Genomic DNA, 18,247 nt, shown 5'->3' with positions numbered 1-18,247 from the left:
CAGCAGAGGCTGGAATCACAGGGACTAATTTACACATAGCAGTGCCTTAACAGTTCAGCAACTTCCAGGAAGTAAGAACAGTTGCAGTCTAAAAGCTTGCACACTTGGCAAATAGATTTAGAACATTTCTCTATAATGATGGTTCTTAAATGAGAAGATCTACTACAGTTTTGAGGTAGCTTAAGAGCAAAGTGGCACAGTAAGCACTGTTTTAGAGAGGAGATGCCAGGGTACCAGGGGATTCAGAAATAAAGCAATACAGATATACTGGGAGGTAGAAAGGGAAAAATGAGCTAAGATCAAGATTACCATTGTCCTTTCAGTCCTTCCCATTCAGAAGGATGTTGAGAGATTCTGCACACTCGCAAATAAAAGCACTGCAACGTGTACTGTTCTCCACCTGTGGCTAAAGCTGATATATGTATCTTTTCAGCTTTCACTACGGAACACACTAATCTTCATTTGCATGGCCATAAGCTATGATACAAAACAGAAAAGAAAATATACTTACCCTAGCAGCTCTAGAAATAGAGTTTGGAGAATTCAAGCCAACAAGCTGACCAAGGATAAGTTTCATTTCCTCTGTTGTTCCTTTTGCATTTGGAACACCTGCAGTTAATTTACAGTTAAGCTAAAGTTGTATACAACTATGTATAAATTACCAGTGCAGTTTGTATGAGGTAAACAAAAAGTCAGTTTTGAAATAAAAAGTTTAAGAATTGAAATATGGAAGTCTTTGCTGAAACATACATAGGCACCAATCAAAATACTTATGCCAGCAAGTGGAAAGTATATATGAGTAAAATATATTGTTTTCTTAAACAGAATTATAAATACTGTTTAATGAAAATGTATTTTAAAATAAACGTACCTGCTTGACAATGACTTTGAATTTGAACATAGGGATGCATAAGCAACTCCGAAACAGATATTCTTTGTTTAGGATTTCTTATTAAACAGTGCTGCAAATAGAAAAAGAAGAGGAAGAATGCTTTCCTTACCCATAAATTAATTTTTCCTAATAATTAACAGTGAGGACATTAAAAGACACTGTAGATACATGTCAGAACCTCTTACTGCAAAACTACATAGCAGAAAGACTCAACTCAAAACATTAACTGATTATCCTAATTGCCTTAATTAACAGCTATCTTCAGAGTAAAGTCTGGCATCCTGTTTTACTCAAGCAACAATGCCTGAAGAGCTGTAGACAAAAACCTACAAAGTACTTTCATTCTGAATGACACAGAAGGACACAGACTTGAAAGCTGAGGAAATAAGTGTTTCTGGATTTGTTTATTACCTGCTGAGGAACACCGAGGGCTCAAGTAAAAGCACAGGCCAAGTTTCAAAAGCAGGCAAATAGGCAGAGTGAGATAAAGGGATGGCAAATACAAAAGCCACTGTACTTACTTTGGGTTGTTCAGCTGAGGGAGTTAAGCCTGACTGCTTGAAGTATTTATGTGTTTATTTGGTACCAAGTTGAAAACAGACTTACTATGGAAAAAACCATGAAACGGCTCTAGCTTCATTAAGTCCTCTTTTGGAATAAGGCCTGTTACTACAAGTTGCAGGGAACATTTATTTGTGAAATAAGTTCCTCAAGCACAACTCACTCAGTTTAAGAAAAAACACTTTAAAAGAGTTGCCATTATTTGAATAAAAATTCAACTTTAGGAACAGTTACCTTTAGCACATCTTGAAGATCCTTCTCAGCAATATCTGGAAATTCTATTTCATAACTAGGATCAACAATAGCGTGCAGTTTATTAATTGGATTCGTTATATGTTGAAATGGAGTCCTTCCATATGTCATACAGTACAAAATGCATCCCAGTGACCACACGTCACTTTTGGGACTTATCTAAAAACAAAAATAAGGTTATTCCTCACTTAAGAAATTGTCAATTTATCATATAATTGTACAGTCATTTCACTGAACAGTATTTGTAGGTTACATGGGATAACAAATCTTAGTAACTATCACACAAAAATCACCAAAACAGCATGCCATTATCTACTAAGACAGTGATGTAGCTTCATTCAATAGTATTCCACAAGACAGTTATTATTTTTGAAAACTAGCTTACTTGAACAACTAACTTAAAATAAAATTAACAGTAGTCCTTAAGTCAAACAGCAGGATTCTAATTTCAGGTCTGAGTAAATACAAATAAAAGCATACTAAATGAATTCAAACCCGAAATCAGGGAGACGTCACAGCTATGTCCCTAAAGTGGGAAGCCATAGGTAAGCTAGCTCCTATAGGTTTAAAGGATTCAGATCCAGATTTTAACCACACCTGGGCTGTTCCTTACAGGAAGAGTTTCCCACTTCTCCTGTTGAAGCTGAAGTACTTTAAGAAAAGCATCTAAAAGTTGGGGGAGTGTGGGAGAGGACTAAGGTGGGGAAAGAGGCACAAAGAGCTTGATTCCCACCACAATGGTTAGATTAGCTGAGCTCCACAAGTCTGTGCTTTGCATGCTATTTTTAAAAATGTAGAATTTTTAGAGGTAAAAGTATCACCCTGAACAAAAGAAATACACCTATAAAATGCTCTATTTTGTGTTTAGAAAGACAAGATTGTGTTTCTCCACATAGTAATACATTCAACTGTTAAAGCATCATAATCTTTGAGTGTTTACACACTTAAATGTGAATATGGATTTATTATCCTTTTATACTTTTCAAAACTATGTACCCTTTATCTGAAATTGGGCTGCCGGTCTGAAATGGCTTTCCTTCAGTACTTTCCTCATCATTCACATTCTGTCAACCTGGTAAACTTATGAAAAGTTCTACACTACACAATACTCCAGAGCATACAAAATTAATAGGATACACAGAATTCATGTGTCCCCTAAAATACTAGACTTCATTGTATCATCTTTTAAAGTATCTTATTAGGTATCACTCATTTCTTGCAAAACCTGCCTCTCACTTAAATAAATCAAAAATATGGCAATGGACACAAGCATTACCATATCTTGTTGTCTTAGCAAACATACTCACAATGGTTGATAACAGAAAGCAAATTTCCTTCCTTTCAGAAAAGTATTTCTAAGCCAGATTTATTTATGCAGAACACAGCAGCTAGAAGTACCATAAGAGCTCCATCTGTTTCTGACAGAACAAATCTAAACCAGAAGGGCATAAGCAGCACAACAGGCAACCAAGAAGTGACCAAGGAATGATTCTCCCACTCAACTCCATGGAAGATCCTTACAGAAACCCCTTGAAAGCTCTAGGCTGGAGTGATATCAGTGAAAAGAAAGGCTTGTCAGAGTTGCACTTCATGGGGGACCCTTAACATGCTCAAAAGGCTTTTGTCACATTAGTCATCAGTACAGCCTGCAAAATCTGAAAGGTTGGATACATTTTGCTGTACTCTATAATGCTGTTCAGTGCCATTCACACTGATAACATAGCGAAGGACTGCTTTATATTGCTCCACAAAAAGGTTTTTAATATTTTTATGTTTATTATCAGTTTAAATATTACCATTATATTATCGTCATCAGCTCCTCCAATACCCAAGCCTGTGCATCTGTTTTGCCTTCAGTTTTACTCATTAATTAAAGACTCACATTTATTTAAACACTATCTGCAAAATGATTTTAGGTAGTTTAGAGGAATAAACTTAACCTTCAATCTCTGCCCACATCATCACGGCACCATGGATTTCTGTGTGTTCTAGTTTCAGCAAGAGATTGAGAAATAAGTCTTAAGATCTATGCCCGAATTACTTTCTTCTTAATATGAAGGGAACAGGAGAAAAAAAGATGTTACCTTAGATCGAGATTTCCCATTTTCTCCATAGGAAGACATATCTTTTATTGCTTCTGGTGGCATATAATTCATTGTGCCAACCTAGCCATAAAAAGGTAAAAAAAAAATTCCTTTAAGTGAAGCATGCACTTAATTTAACTCACTTGATAAAAATTAGATTTGTCTTAAAGCAATGAAGAACACCTGGAAGATGTGTTTCTTTTAAGGCTGAAGGCCATTGCTATTCAATTCAATAAAATGATATAAAAATTTATATATGAGTATTCATATATACATATAAAGCTGTTCAGCATAAAATTTCAGTATTCTTTGAAGCTACAACATTAATCAACATAATCAGAAAGTACCATAGCACTTTAGAGAAAAGTGGACATCAATTTTCCAGAAGTATTTCACCTGAGAATCTTTAATGATGCTTGTCACGTCTGGCTGCATTTGGTTTGCAATGCCAAAGTCAATCAGCTTTAACATTCCATCAACTATTAGAAAGTTCGCTGGTTTGAGATCACTGTGAATAATGCCTGTAAAACAAGAGTTCAAAGTAAATCCTGGTTTTAATACTGAAGTATAAGGGGTTTTTTTATTGCTCGATTCCCATAGCCCTTGCACAGACAGAAGGTGCAGATCAGCTTTACCCAGCCAAAACCAAATTATTCTCTGCTGATTTCATAAAAGTGTTTCCATTTCTTTTTAAACTGTTAAGACATGCATGAGTTTGTAATTTGAATCATTACTTGTTCAAATTGGCAGGCACCCTAAAATAGCTCCAGGACTTGAGTTACAGTTTCTGTCAGGGAGAGGCCTTCTAGATGGATGAGCACACTGCCATCCTGACCTGCTCTTCTGGAACATTTCAATGGCCACTCCACTCCTGTAGCTTTCTCTTAGTTACCTAAGCAGTTATTTTAAAGAATTATATCACTTAGTATGGTGTTTTCTCAAAGGTAACAATCACCGAGGATTGCATAACTGACCTTTCACAAATCCTGCTTACTTATGAATTTTAGTTATCCATATAATGAACCAATCCATCTTTCTATTTTGCAAAATCATTTCAAGGACACATCACATAGTATGTAACCTGTGTTTTAGTAGATTTTACTGCCTTTTTATAGTGTTGAAAGTTCTATTACTCTTGTGCTATGAAGAGGTTATGCTCTCTGCTCTAGGTACACAACTCCATTTCTTTTTTCCGAAATAGGAAAAAGATCCAAATCTGCTCTCTCCTTTATGTTATACAGCCAAACAGAATACACGAGTGCACTTCAATTACATAGGTAAAGACGAAAGGAAGGCATGAAGAACTATGAGAAAAAGCTGGAACACTACCTCAAAGTAAAGATGACAGAGCTGTACGAAAGCTGTCATTAAATGTCAAGGCCTCTTTGGAGAGGATAACTGGCTGAAATTTGAGTCTAATGGAGAACAAGCAGTATTGGAAGTATGCAGTGTAATACAGAAAAGATTTTTTTTTGGCTGCTGCAAGGAAACAAAGTATTACACAATGGTGATGCTTAGAGAACCCTTTGAGAGCTGGCAAAGTCTGTTTCTGCTTGTCATTTATTTCACTGAAAATTTTCACAATAAATAACCAGCTTTGAAGACCACTAGACTTACACCAAGACTAAGGAATATCACCTCTAAAATAAACACATTCATTATCTCTGCCATATAACCTATACAAATACCTAGAATTATTTAAGAATACCATATTCGTGGATTGTGTGAACAGCTTCCAGCATATTTTTCCAGTAGCTCTTGCGTTCCAATGGATCGATTTTCTTTTTCTTTTTAAGCCAGGTATTGAGATCAATATTTCCACACTCCATTACCATGTAGATATGATGTTCAGTAATTTCACTGAAAATAAATAAATATACTTAAGTTAAAATTTACGGTAAATTCTTTATATCAAAAGATACTGGTTTAATAAAATGAGTGATTACTCACTAGCTATAAAGGCGGATGATCTTATCACTATGCTGCTGCAGTTTACTCAAATGAGCAATTTCATTCTTATAGCTCTCAATAGTCTGTTGATCGGCTTCCTCCAGATTCACATATTTGACAGCAAATAGCTGCTTCTTCTCATTCAGTACTTGAAACACCTGCAAAGCAGTATCAGTTAAAAACTTCAATTCTAATTCTGATTTACTACAGTCCATCTCACCACAATCAGAATGTCAGAGAAAAAAAATGAACTTTTACAAAAGGAAGAAGGAACACTAAATATACAAAGTTCATACAAATCAGAATGAAGAAAAGTAAATCAAGTCATCAGCTACAACACAAACAACCTCATATTTAAAAAACATCTTAGTACCACATCACATTTCACTAAGTGTATTTGATCACAAGACTGAACTGTTCCCAAGATAAATAATTTGAAGTAACACCTCGCACAGATATAAGGGTTTAACCTGCCACTGTGTTTCCTATTCGTCACACCAAGATGACTTGATGTGCCACATGGTACAGGAGAAGAGGCTGAGAGCCCTGAGTCTGTTCAGTCTTAAGGTGAAAAGGCTACAGGGAAACTTATTGCTGTCTTCTGTTATTTAAAAGAAGGGTACAAAAAAGATGGACTCATCTTGAACCAAAGTATGGGAGGCAACAGGCACAGACAACAAGGAAAATTCCAGTTAGATATCAGGAAGTGTTCTTCATCATCACACAGTCAAACAGGAGAACAAGCTGTCCAGAGGGGCTGTGAAATCTTCATCCTTGAAAACACTCAATACTCAACTGCAAGAGACCATGGACAACCTGCTCTATTTCGGCCTTCTTTTAAGCAGACCATTGGACCCCATGAGATGCAGAGGCCCATTCCATCCTGCCTTGTTCTATGATTGTATGCTGTCAACACAGGGCAGTTTTCTTCCTGGAGGTCCCTGCTGACTGGAAGTTAGCCAAGGTTGTCCCAATTTACAAGAAAGGCATGAGAGAAGAGTCCTAGCCCCATTTTCCATGACTATTTACTGAACTGTAAGATACCTGAAACCAAACATCATACACATATGTCGTTGACAATACTTGTCCCTTTTTAAAACTGCACCTGTGCACTCTTCAGTTTTGCAAAGGAGGAAGCCTGTTTCAAGTGAACAAGGTAACTGCAACATGAGAGCTTGAATATTATCCATTCAGTTAAGTTGCTGATGAAATGTCAGCTATGAAATATTTTTAAAGTTTGAAAATTGAAACACTATGAAACAAGGTCTACTTTAAGTAGATCCCAGGAACTTAAAGCCAGTTTGGGAAAATCCACACATTTAGACAAAACAGGATTTAGTGGACTGAACTAAATGATAAGATTAGACATACTCAGTTCTAAAACTATCTCTAAGCTTGCTGAGCAATTTTTGGCAAGTCAATAGTATACTTAATTTCTACCATTTAACTTAAGTATGCCATTTATATTTCACTGCGCACCTCATTAACTAAAAGTAACCATTTTACTTCCCCTGTGTTGCAAACTAAGTACTACAGAAGCTGTTACTAAGGATTAATCAGCCTGTGCAGGTATCAAATTTCCCTTACAAATTTTTAGGCCTCCCTGTGACTCAGCCCTCACAGACAGAAGCATGCAGGTGAAGCAGAGGTGTGGGAGACAAAAGAAAGCAGACAGAAATCTAACTCACACAAACTGCTTATGTTGGTTTTAATTCTTTATCTTCTGAGCAAGAAATTTGCCAAAACCCCTTCTCAGGCTCTGATGACTCCAATTTTCATTATAATAAGCAGCTCACTCGCTCCTTCAGTTGTGCTTAACGCTCCAAGTCTCACACAAGGTATAGAAGAATTCAGTAATAAGGGATGGTGTGCCCACTTCAGGAACTTTCAATCACCTTACGAGCCATGCGTTGCCCAACAATGTAATCACATTCCCCTAAACAACACTCTCCTATTAAGATGTACAGCAATGCTCCAGCACCTCTCTTATATGAGCCGATTTTATTAGTGATTTTAATACTCACTTCACCATAATAATCATTACCTTCACAAGCATAAACAATCTACCTTCAGGCCCTCCTTCAGAAACCAAAAGGAACTGGGTTTCCACCATTTACTGATTTAAGTGTTACTTTTAGAAGACCACGAGTTGGGTAATCATTTTTTTCCCATTTCGTGTAACTTCTGTTCAGCATGCCGACCCCATCTGTTCAGAATTTGTTCACCGGTTATTCTTTACTTCAACTTCCCCTTTATGTACCCACTGTTTATACATCTCCACTAAAAAGGACAGTAGCATGCTTAACATCCTGCAATAACTGAAGCACCATTTTTATTAGGTGTTAGTTCAGTTATTATTGCCAGCTGCCTGAAGAGTCAGGGAAAATAGTACTATGTTTCTTCTGCATCCATAAGGGGTAAAGTCTAAGCATAGCATTAAAATAAACTTCTAGATTCTCCAGGTCACTCAAACACTTTGTACGTGTAAGTATTAGGCATTCCTTATTAGATGACTTTGACATGTATGCTTACGATACAACTACTACTGTTGTGATAACTGTCTAAAATGACAAGAGCATCTTACCTTACTCGAGCCTCCACTACCTATTTGCTTTAATATTGTATAAACTTTTCCTTTGATGGCAAGGCATTCATGTGAAGGTATAGGAGCTGGAACCTGTGTACATATAGAAACAGGTAAGAAAAATAACTATTGGTACACATGCAGCAGAACATGGTAGAGTTATACTTTTTATTGTTAATGTGCTTAAGTAGTCTTGGTCTTTCTGAACAAGATAAAGTGTAATAAAGCTAAACTTTAAATAAGTTTGTTTTGAAAGCTAAAGAGGGCCATAGCAGGAGTATTGGTATAACTGTCATCACTTGGCATGCAACACCACTGAAATCTTAAGATACCAATGCTCTTCACATAGGAAATCAAGAAAAGGATGTTCTTTAATAAGGCTTCCCAGATCACTACATTCTCAGACACACCTCTCTCTTTACACGTAATAGTGGGAAGATTACCCAGGAGACTAAGTGCAACTCAGAGCAGCACTCAAATCACTTTTATATGAAGCTAACCACTGGCCAGCAGTTTTCAGTGCTGTAAAGCTGAAACTGCCTGCATTGCACATACCTGCTGCAACAGCCATAAATTTTAAATATCAATCATCTGGTAGGAAGCTTACACTTATTCCCCAATTCTCTCTAAAAGAGGGAAAATCCCTTCCTGAATGTGCAACCGATGTAAGATAATCCATTTTTACATTATTTCAGGCCACTACAAAAGCATCAAAATTAGTAAAATCTAACAAAATAGTAAGGTTTTCAAACACACACTGCTTCTTTTCATGGGTACGCTACTGTAGGGAACATAATAGAATAAAAATAATAACTAGTTCTTGCCTCTGTCATGAAGTGGCATCTGAAAAGGCCTAGATTTCACACAAAGGCTTCAGGACTTTGACATAACTGAACTGATTTTTCAGGAGCTGGCCTATTTTACCTAAATTCCAACATATGTATGAGGAAACTTTTATTTTGAGAATAAGCAATACAGACTACTTTTCCTTACTCGTCCAGAAACATGAACAACAACTTCAGATTAAAAAAATATATACACATACACACATATATTTAACTTAAAGTAGTGTCCAATAAAAGTATGTAGTGAAAAATGGAGAAGACAGCCTAAAATTGTTACCTGCAAGCCAACTTGATTTTGAAATGGAGTTGCTGGAGTATGTGGTAGGAAATATGGGAGCTGGCTGTAGGGAGTAGAAATTTGACATGCTGGTAGGAAGTTGTTCTTCACAATTGGCGTCCTGAAACTAAAGGAAACGATGAAAAATGTGTGCATTTAGTACTTTGTTAAAAGAGTACTCTAACAAATTGAAAACTCCACTGCTTCTTGAAAGTTAAAACCTATTGACTAGCAAAGGGTAATAAAAAAAGCCTGAAAGAAACAAGAACAAACTATTCAAGGACTACTTTCATCAAGTTCTACCTCGAGATGATCAGGGCAGCCTGATCTAGGGGGACGTGTCCCTAAGGTCCCTTCCAACACAAACTATTCTATGATTCTATTATGTGCTTCATTCACTACATATATTGTAAAGCCTACAGCTACGGAGACAGAGGTCCTACCAATATGAACAGTGCTACTCGTCCTTACAGCCTTGACCTATATGACTCATCTTAGAGACTAATGAAAATAGTAAGTAATCATGTAATTAGAAAGATTTATCAACATATGCACAGGGATTTATGTCTAATTTAAGATTGCACGGATAAACAAATGCTAGCATTTCCTAACTTGAGTGCTTGATTTTACAAGCCTCTAGATTCCTTGCACTTCTAAGCCTACAAGCACTTGCATCGTGGGAACTAGACTGATATAATTATCAGCCTAAAAAGCCTGTCAGCCACAAAACTCAAGGTATCCAAAAGATAGTATAGCAAGGATCAGAGAAAGAGGTAAGTGCTGTAAATAAGGAGTTGATTTGATTGATTTGACAGAGTACTTCCTGACTGACAAAAAAAAGTTCCCTAAACACAGGCTGAACCTTAAAATCAGGCACTTGATATCAAGTGTTGGAAGCATTCTGAAATCTTGTTTGCTTATCTGAACAGAAAAGTTTAAGAAACTCTGCTGTAAAACTGCTTAAGTCTTTCCAGAGATCAACTACCGTTCATGAGAGCGCAGCCCAAAGATGTGGCTTACCACTCCATATAATCATTAGATATGGCACTTGGTGTTCCACAAACACGTGGTGGATCACTCTTCTTAGAAACAGCATCTGGTGGTGATAATCCTTTTGAAAGCAGCTGACCAGATTTTTCAAGGCTTGACTGTTTTCCCTATAGAGAGAAAAGATATTATTCCACAGAGTCACAATTACAAAAACAAATTTTTTCAATATGTGAAAGCTCACACAACATAGAACAACACTATGTATTCCTGTTAGTTTACCTCTCTATAGCAGCTTTTCTGTGACACTTCTTGAACTGGCCATTTTTTTCTGGTGTTTACACAGTTTAGTTTAATCTGATCCAACTGCTTTCTATAGTTTTCACCAGAACTAGATTGCTGTTGTTGACTTTCCAGACTCCTTGGCTCTGGCATCTTCAGCTCCTGATGCTGGACTTCATTCTCTGAAAAAAAAAAAAAAATCAGATTATTAAGACGACTCTATATTTAGTACTGGAAACTGTTCTGGCAGATTTATTGCAGAGTTTCTAGATAATTTTTACTTCATTTTCTGTATTGGAATAAATAAGCACATTTAACTTACTAGAATCCGGCATTAGTATAATCTTCAGGATTCATAACCAGTTCAGTGCAGCAACATGGAAGCTTTCTTCAAAATCTTAAGCTACTACTCTAACAGTAACAGATAAAATTATCTCCTTTACTAACCCAGAGAACAAGGTCCTATTCATAAGTTATACTACAACATCCTGGGACAATGAGCGCTGAAGATAAGCTTATAGCAATATTTCAAATTAAGACCTCTTGTTGGCGACAATAGGCAACCTATAATCCAGTGTAATGACTGAATCCAGAAGCATAAAGAACAAGGCATGCTCCATTCCATGGTTCCTTTTGCAGAGGTAATAGGACATTGAATTGATGGAAGATTGCAGGGCAGGCTGCAAACAGCACAGCCCAAGAGAGTTCCTTCAATTGCTTGTTCAGTTTTCTTTTCAAATTACTAGCAAGCAGTATCCCATGCTAAGCACAAGTTGAGTGCAATCCACCTATGAAAGGATTGAGCTACTACAACCAGTATCTCATCTGAAAGCTTGAATGAAGCACAAACAGGGAAAGCATGACCTGAAACCCAAATTTTTCCCAGTGCAAGTAAGTGGGAAAGGTTTTGCTGGGAGGTTAAGGGGACAATGAAGCTCAAAAATCACTATTCTTCAAACGTAATCTTTTTATTTTCTACAGTAGCTGTGTATATAATCCTAAAACTAACTCTTGCAATATTAAAACATTTCAGTTAATTTCTTCAGCAGGATCAGAAATCAGATAGCTGCCTAGGGAACTAGATTTCCGATAAAACAGAGTGGCAATTAACAGCAAAATATTAGTATGCATATTCCTTATTCCACGATGTTGGTTCTGAGTTATTAAATGTAAGCTTATAAACATTACCAGCCCTGAAATACTCACTATAAATGTGAGTTGTTTATGTTTCCCAGAAAGACCACAATGCAAGATGATCTCACACCACCAATACTCCTATGACATGAGATGACTTCACACAACAGTCAAACTCCATGCATTAGAAAAATACTTTAGTAGAACTTAGGTTACTTCTGGAATACACAGTGTCTTTCTATGATGGGATAACCACAGCAGTGGACATGGGTAAACCAATGGACATGATCTATCTAGACTTCTGCAAAGCCTTTGACACAGTGCCCCACAATTTCCTTCTCTCTAAATTGGAGGGATATGGATTTGATGAATGGACAGTAAGGTGAATAAGAAACTGGCTGGATAGTCGTATTCAAAGAGTAGTGGTCAATGGCTCAAAGTCCAGATGGAGATCCACGACAAGTGGTGTCCCTCAGGGGTCCGTACTGGAACTGGTGCTGTTCAATATCATCATCAAGGATATTGACAGCGAGATTGAGTGCGCCTTCAGCAAGTTTGAAGATGACATCAAGCTGAGTGGTGTAGTTGCCACACCGGAAGGAGGGGATGTCATCCAGAGGGACCTGGACAGGCTGGAGAAGTGGGCCTGTGAGAACCTCATGAGGTTCAACAAGGCCAAGTGCAAGGTCCTGCACCTGGGCCGGGGCAATCCCCATTTTCAGTACACGATGGGGGATGACAGCTTGAGAGCAGCCCTGCAGAGAAGGACATGGGGTTGATGGTCGATGAGAAGCTCAACATGAGCCAGCAATGTGTGCTCGCAGACCAGAAGGCCAACTGTGTCCTAGATTGCATCAAAAGAAGCATGGCCAGCAGATTGAGGGAAGTGATTCTGCCCCTCTATTCCTCTCTTGTGAGACCTCATCTGGAATACCGTGTCCAGTTCTGGAATCCTTAATGTAAGAAGCATATGAACTGTTGGAACGGGTCCAGAGGAGGGCTACAAAGATGATCAGAAGGCTGGAGCACCTTCCCTACCAAGACAGGCTGAGAGAGTTGGGCTTGTTCAGCCTGGGGAAGAGAAGACTTAGAGGAGATCTTATAGTGACCTTCCAGTACCTGAAAGGGGCTACAGGAAAGCTGGAGAGGGGCTTCATAAAGGCTTGTGGGCATAGGACCAGTGGGAACGGGTATAAACTGGAGAGGGGCAGATTTAGACTGGACATTAGGAAGAATTTCTTCACTAGGAGAGTGGTGAGACACTGGGCACAAGTTGCCCAGGGAGGCTGTGGCTGCCCCACCCCTGGAGGTGTTCAAGACCAGGTTGGATGGGGCCTTGGGCAGCCTGAACTGGTGGGATGTCCCTGCCCATGGCAGGGGTGTTGGAACTAAATGATCTTTAAGGTCCCTTCCAACTCTAACTATTCTATGATTCCATGATACTTTAGAACCAGGCATTTCTGGTGTAAGTTAAAAAGGACATGGAGGTGATTAATGGCAGCCAGCACAGCTTTGCCAAGGGCAAGTCCTGTATGACCAACTTAGTGGCTTCCTATGATGGGGTAACCACAGCAGTGGACACAGTTCTTAGACTAGCCACAAGGAAGAATTTCTTCACCACGAGTGGTGAGGCACAGGCACAGGTTGCCCAAGGAAGCTGTGGATGCCCCATCCCTGGAGATGTTCAAGGCCAGGCTGGAGGGGCCTCAACCAGCCTGATCTAGTGGAGGTGTCCCTGCCCATGGCAAAGGGTTGGAACTGGATGGGATTTAAAGGCCTCTTCCAACCCAAACTATTCTATAATTCTATGATCCAACAAAAGAAATTAGAGCTGTGGCATCTATAGGGTAAACTAGGAGCAGATACAAGGAAAGTCACAGGAGAAGCAAACCACTATAAATTTGAGTCTGTCTCAAAAAAAACCTAAAACAGGTTACTCCTCAAAAACATTATAAATATTAATTTGAATTTCTCTCAGCCAACATCCACCCTTTTTTTGTTGTATAAACCAGCACTGTTATCCGATACTCTGGTAACATTTTCCTACACTCAGGCCAGCAAGTGTTAATGCAAAACATCCCACTGTTGCTATTTCAATGCCTGTTTATACTACATGTATTTTAAGACCTAAGAACACAATGAATTAGCACCATACACTGTCATTTTACTTCAGCCCAGCACTCCACACTTTTGGACAGTGTTGCAGTGGGAATTTCTGTGGGATTTTAACTACTTTCAGAGGTACGACTCAAAATCCAAGTTTTAATTAAATGCTCCTCAATTCCAAGCTGACCAGCTTTTTCACTTTCAGAAGAATATTTTATTTAGCACCACATTTTTTTTAAACACAGAACAGGAAATTTCCAATGCTTATTCTATTTCAAACTACTAAAACATGATATTAATAGTTACCTTCTCTTTTCATCGTAAGACTGGTATCCATATTAGTTTTCAGAGTTACAGATGAATTGGTAGCTGTTTCTAAGCTGTTCTCGCCCAACACCTGCAACTGTGAAGAGTTTTTTTCTTGTAAAGCCCCAAAAGAACAAAAAGCATCTTAAAGAACCAATGGAGATCCCAAGCATCATGTCCAAAAGACATTTCCTTATGACAACTAATGACCAATACACCACAAAGCAAATATGCTTCAGAAAATAGCGCGTTACACAGCAGTACACAGACAAGAATTACTGATACCTTTTTTAAAATCCATTAACACTCTGATAAAGAATCCGCATTAGGATTTTCATAGGAAAAAGGAAAATTTTCATTAGGAAAATTTTCATAGGAAATTCAAAGACCTAAATGCTTTCTATTCTTTAATTTTCTTTTGGGGACCAGAGACAGAGGACATGAGAATGCAAGACACAGCACAAAATTAATTTATGTCGAAGCCATCATTTACAGCTTCATAGAGCATTTAATTAATTCAATTAAATGTACTTCATTGAATAGAGGACTTCCCATGATAAAACTCATGAGTACAGCTGAAAGAGCTACTCCAGTCAAGAAGAAACCTGCTTATCATCTCTTCATAAATCATGACAGATTTAACACTCTTCCTCTCATTTCTTCCATCAGATGTATTGTTCAGAGAAAGCTCTTTCTTAACGCCTAATTATGCATAACAATTTTCAAGTTTAAAAGCCACAATGAATGTTTCTGTGCAAATTCACATAAAGGAAAATTCTACCTTATTTCTTTCTTAAATTTAAAAATTGATATTATTTTTCCTTTCTAGTACCATAGAACAGCCAGCTAGAGACCCTTATATCTATTTTAAGAATATGTAAGTTACCTGTAAGTCTCCCAGGTTGCAAGAATCACCCCCACGAGATCTTGGCTCTGATGGTAGAAGAGGTGTGATGAAGGCTGTACACTTGGAGCTGGATATTTGCCTATTGAAATGGTATTGTTATTTACCCGATTCCTACAAGTTTCAAATATACAGAAACACAGGTCCACTCCAGTAGTCACGTGTGAAACAATACAAAAGAAACTGTAACAATGCCACCATCATCCTATAAAGTGACAGATGACTTAATGGGTTGTCTTTCACAGAAAACAGCAACAAGCTACAACTAGTTCTTCACAATAACATGAGCGTAACAATTTTCTTACTATAATCATTATCACATGGAATATGTTGAAAATGAGGATTTAAATATCTTTTGAAAGTTACAAGACTGCCTTATATCCAAGCTGGAATACAGAAACGTAAAGCTATTTTGAACAAAACTTTTTTGTCTTAGTCTCCATTTCTTTTGGGTCTACCAATTAGCCAAACCAAGAAATTCATCTTTGCATGCTCTCAAAGAATCTCAGTGGCATGACAGAATATAGGTTACTGCAATAGCTATTGCAATTATAATGACTATTCGATGATAAATTTAAGATCAATTTTAACATTAACATCTGACATTTTCACTATCTAATAAAAACACTGTTGAAAAGCAATATTAAAGTCTATGGTGCCGTAGTAAACCAAATAACCATACCTCTTCATAACACTAGCTGTAGGTAGGATATCAGTCATCTTCACATCATCATCATCATCAGTTACCAATTTAACAGGAACCCTTCCAAAGGGGCAGGGCTAAGGGCAAATTGAAAGTTATCAGCTGTGTAAAGCAGAATGTAAAGTTTTAACATTATCAAGTAAATTGTTACATGTTCTACCTGGTTCAATTTATTTAGTGGTCTTAACGGAATGTGGTTATTAGTCAAAGCATCAAGTTCCTGTGACTTCTCCTCCCTGAAGGCAAGAAAAAAACACTATACTGTAGTATGTGTCTGGTTTAAATGATGTTATAAGAAATTAAATAAGACATCAAGCCATTACCCCAAAAAAAGCCTGGTTACAGTAGAAGAATTTTCACCAGAATTCCTTTTTATGTTTCTGTGATTTCCAACTATGCTCTGAAGTCCAGACTCATGTGTACTTGATACTGTAGGTAAAATTAGTTAGAATTATTCAGATAATACTGCAGATTGTATTTGTTTCAAAAGAAAAGAAGTTCTTTCACAGTAAGAGAAGTTTTGATATGCACAGTTTTGCAGTAATCTACTATCAATGACATATCACTATTTCTACTGGTCTAGACAGAAATTTTATATAATTATGCAAGACAATTATTCAGTCAAAAAAGAAAAAAGCCAAACACGGACTTAAAGCCAGAAAGAGCTCTCCAAGATATGCATTGAAAGTACATTGAAAGTTTTGGCAGCTAAGTATCATACCTCAAAGCAAGCTACCTGTATAGCTTACTCTGTATGGCTTAAGTCTAATTCTTCTCTACCACCAGAAGTTACCAATTCACATTTTCAGGTGGAAGCATCTTTTATGAAGTACAAATACCTAGTAAGTCAGAGGAACACTCCTTACAGAATTAGAGTCTACTATCCTATGGCTCCTGCAAACTAAAAATCATGGCAAAGATGGAACCAAGTATTCAAGGAATAAGCTGGAGAATATGGATAAATATGACTAGTTTGAACAAGAACAGATATTGAGTTTGTATCTCAAAAGGACAAACATAATATTTTTTTCAATCAAGCATTACAAAATATAAAAACTCCAACAATTTAAGAAATTGCAGTTACCTGCAAAGTTCTCCTTCTCCTCATCTGAAAGCAACTGCTTCTTTTGTGAATGAAAGTTTTGTAGAGCAGCTTCCAACATTTCTAGGGGAACAGCAAAGCACTCCATAGCTTTCTGAAGGAGCTGCTTACACTTCTTCATATTTCCTAAGTATTAAGGAACACAAAAACATAAATCAAGGAAACACAGAGTCAAACTGGGAAAACAGTTTTTTTCAAAGACAAATTACACTCATGCTGGTTTGTATTTACTTTGCATCATTCTGTGAAACCAGTGCTCATTGGAAACTTTTCCCCTTAAGCATCCCCTGCCAGGATACTGCCTGGAATTTATTACAAGCATATCATGCAAGTCAATTTTTCACATGAAGTTGAACATCAGGTCACAAAACTGCATTCTCTGCATTCGTTTAGTGTTATAAGAACTGTTAAAAAGTACAATACAAATTCCAAAATTCATTTTTTTTTCCTGTAGTATCTTCAAGGAAAGAGCTTCATAGCCTTTTATTTAGATCTGACCAGATACAAGCTTTATTACATATGCATTACAAAACATCTTAAATGCATTTAATAGAAATCAAAATTAAAACCAGCTATTAAACCAAACATCACTACTCAAAGAAGCATCGCAGTTAAGAAAAGCATAGTGAAAAGGAAGAAAAATGCTTCATTACAGTTTTACACATTTTTAAAGGCTACATGCAGAAATTTAAGAGAACTGGAAGAGGAAGAGTAGGTGTTTTAACAATAGAGTGAACGTAAACAGCTTACATATACAAGCACATACACATATAGCTATCAAAAAACCTGAGCGTCAAATAAGTAAAGAAGTGTACTGCAACCAAAAGTTCTTTCTTGGTTTAGAGAGCATCAGGGCAAAATGATGCAATGTTTTCTTACAGGTGTTAATGCTCAAAGTTCCAAATGTCCTTCTTCCTCAGCTCCGAAGCAGGAAAACGTAAAACATGCTTTTTAGAGCTGCCACATACATATGTAGTTCAGTATTTCTTATACTATATAATAGTTTATTTCAGAGGTCCACGACATCTCCAGCACTCAAAACTCTACTGATAACTGAAGTTAGGCGTCAATGTTGCCTGCAGTTCAGACAGGGGAGAAAGTGGGGTGCTTAAGCATAAGTAACCTATTTTGAGAATATTAAATGGGCGATGTTGGACACTGAAGCAACGAAATGCCAAAATAAGATCAACTATGATTTCGTCTAAATTTATTTGGTACATATTTGTTATGCCTTGTTTTGTAACCAAATACTATTTTTCTCCCAAACCCATAGTAATT

General features: G+C 37.3%; 2 protein-coding genes across 3 annotated transcripts in view; both read right to left on the bottom strand.

The window, feature by feature from the left end:
- Positions 1-496, bottom strand: part of LOC104062723 (nuclear receptor subfamily 0 group B member 2-like) — a 40,323-nt gene extending 39,827 nt beyond the window's left edge. Inside the window, exon 1 of one of the 2 annotated variants that reach the window (XM_054063662.1) lies at positions 310-496. The gene's annotated coding sequence lies outside the window, so the exon portion shown is untranslated. The remainder of the gene's footprint in view (positions 1-309) is intronic. The other variant, XM_054063661.1, reaches the window with a different exon arrangement.
- Positions 1-18,247, bottom strand: part of TTK (TTK protein kinase) — a 33,653-nt gene that overhangs the window by 955 nt on the left and 14,451 nt on the right. Inside the window, exons 6-22 of the mRNA XM_054063659.1 lie at positions 16,952-17,095; positions 16,191-16,296; positions 16,028-16,103; positions 15,847-15,944; positions 15,147-15,246; positions 14,261-14,357; positions 10,715-10,896; positions 10,466-10,602; positions 9,446-9,572; positions 8,324-8,416; positions 5,740-5,897; positions 5,498-5,649; positions 4,186-4,310; positions 3,790-3,870; positions 1,688-1,864; positions 872-962; positions 512-609 (exon numbers count right to left, since the gene is read on the bottom strand). Coding sequence (XP_053919634.1) covers positions 512-609; positions 872-962; positions 1,688-1,864; positions 3,790-3,870; positions 4,186-4,310; positions 5,498-5,649; positions 5,740-5,897; positions 8,324-8,416; positions 9,446-9,572; positions 10,466-10,602; positions 10,715-10,896; positions 14,261-14,357; positions 15,147-15,246; positions 15,847-15,944; positions 16,028-16,103; positions 16,191-16,296; positions 16,952-17,095 — 2,042 coding nt within the window. The remainder of the gene's footprint in view (positions 1-511; positions 610-871; positions 963-1,687; positions 1,865-3,789; positions 3,871-4,185; positions 4,311-5,497; positions 5,650-5,739; positions 5,898-8,323; positions 8,417-9,445; positions 9,573-10,465; positions 10,603-10,714; positions 10,897-14,260; positions 14,358-15,146; positions 15,247-15,846; positions 15,945-16,027; positions 16,104-16,190; positions 16,297-16,951; positions 17,096-18,247) is intronic.

This window comes from Cuculus canorus, chromosome 3, assembly GCF_017976375.1.
Source record: "Cuculus canorus isolate bCucCan1 chromosome 3, bCucCan1.pri, whole genome shotgun sequence".
NCBI classification, from domain to species: domain Eukaryota; kingdom Metazoa; phylum Chordata; class Aves; order Cuculiformes; family Cuculidae; genus Cuculus; species Cuculus canorus.
Note: the sequence above shows the minus strand (reverse complement) of the source record. Positions and strands in the feature narration are given on the sequence as shown.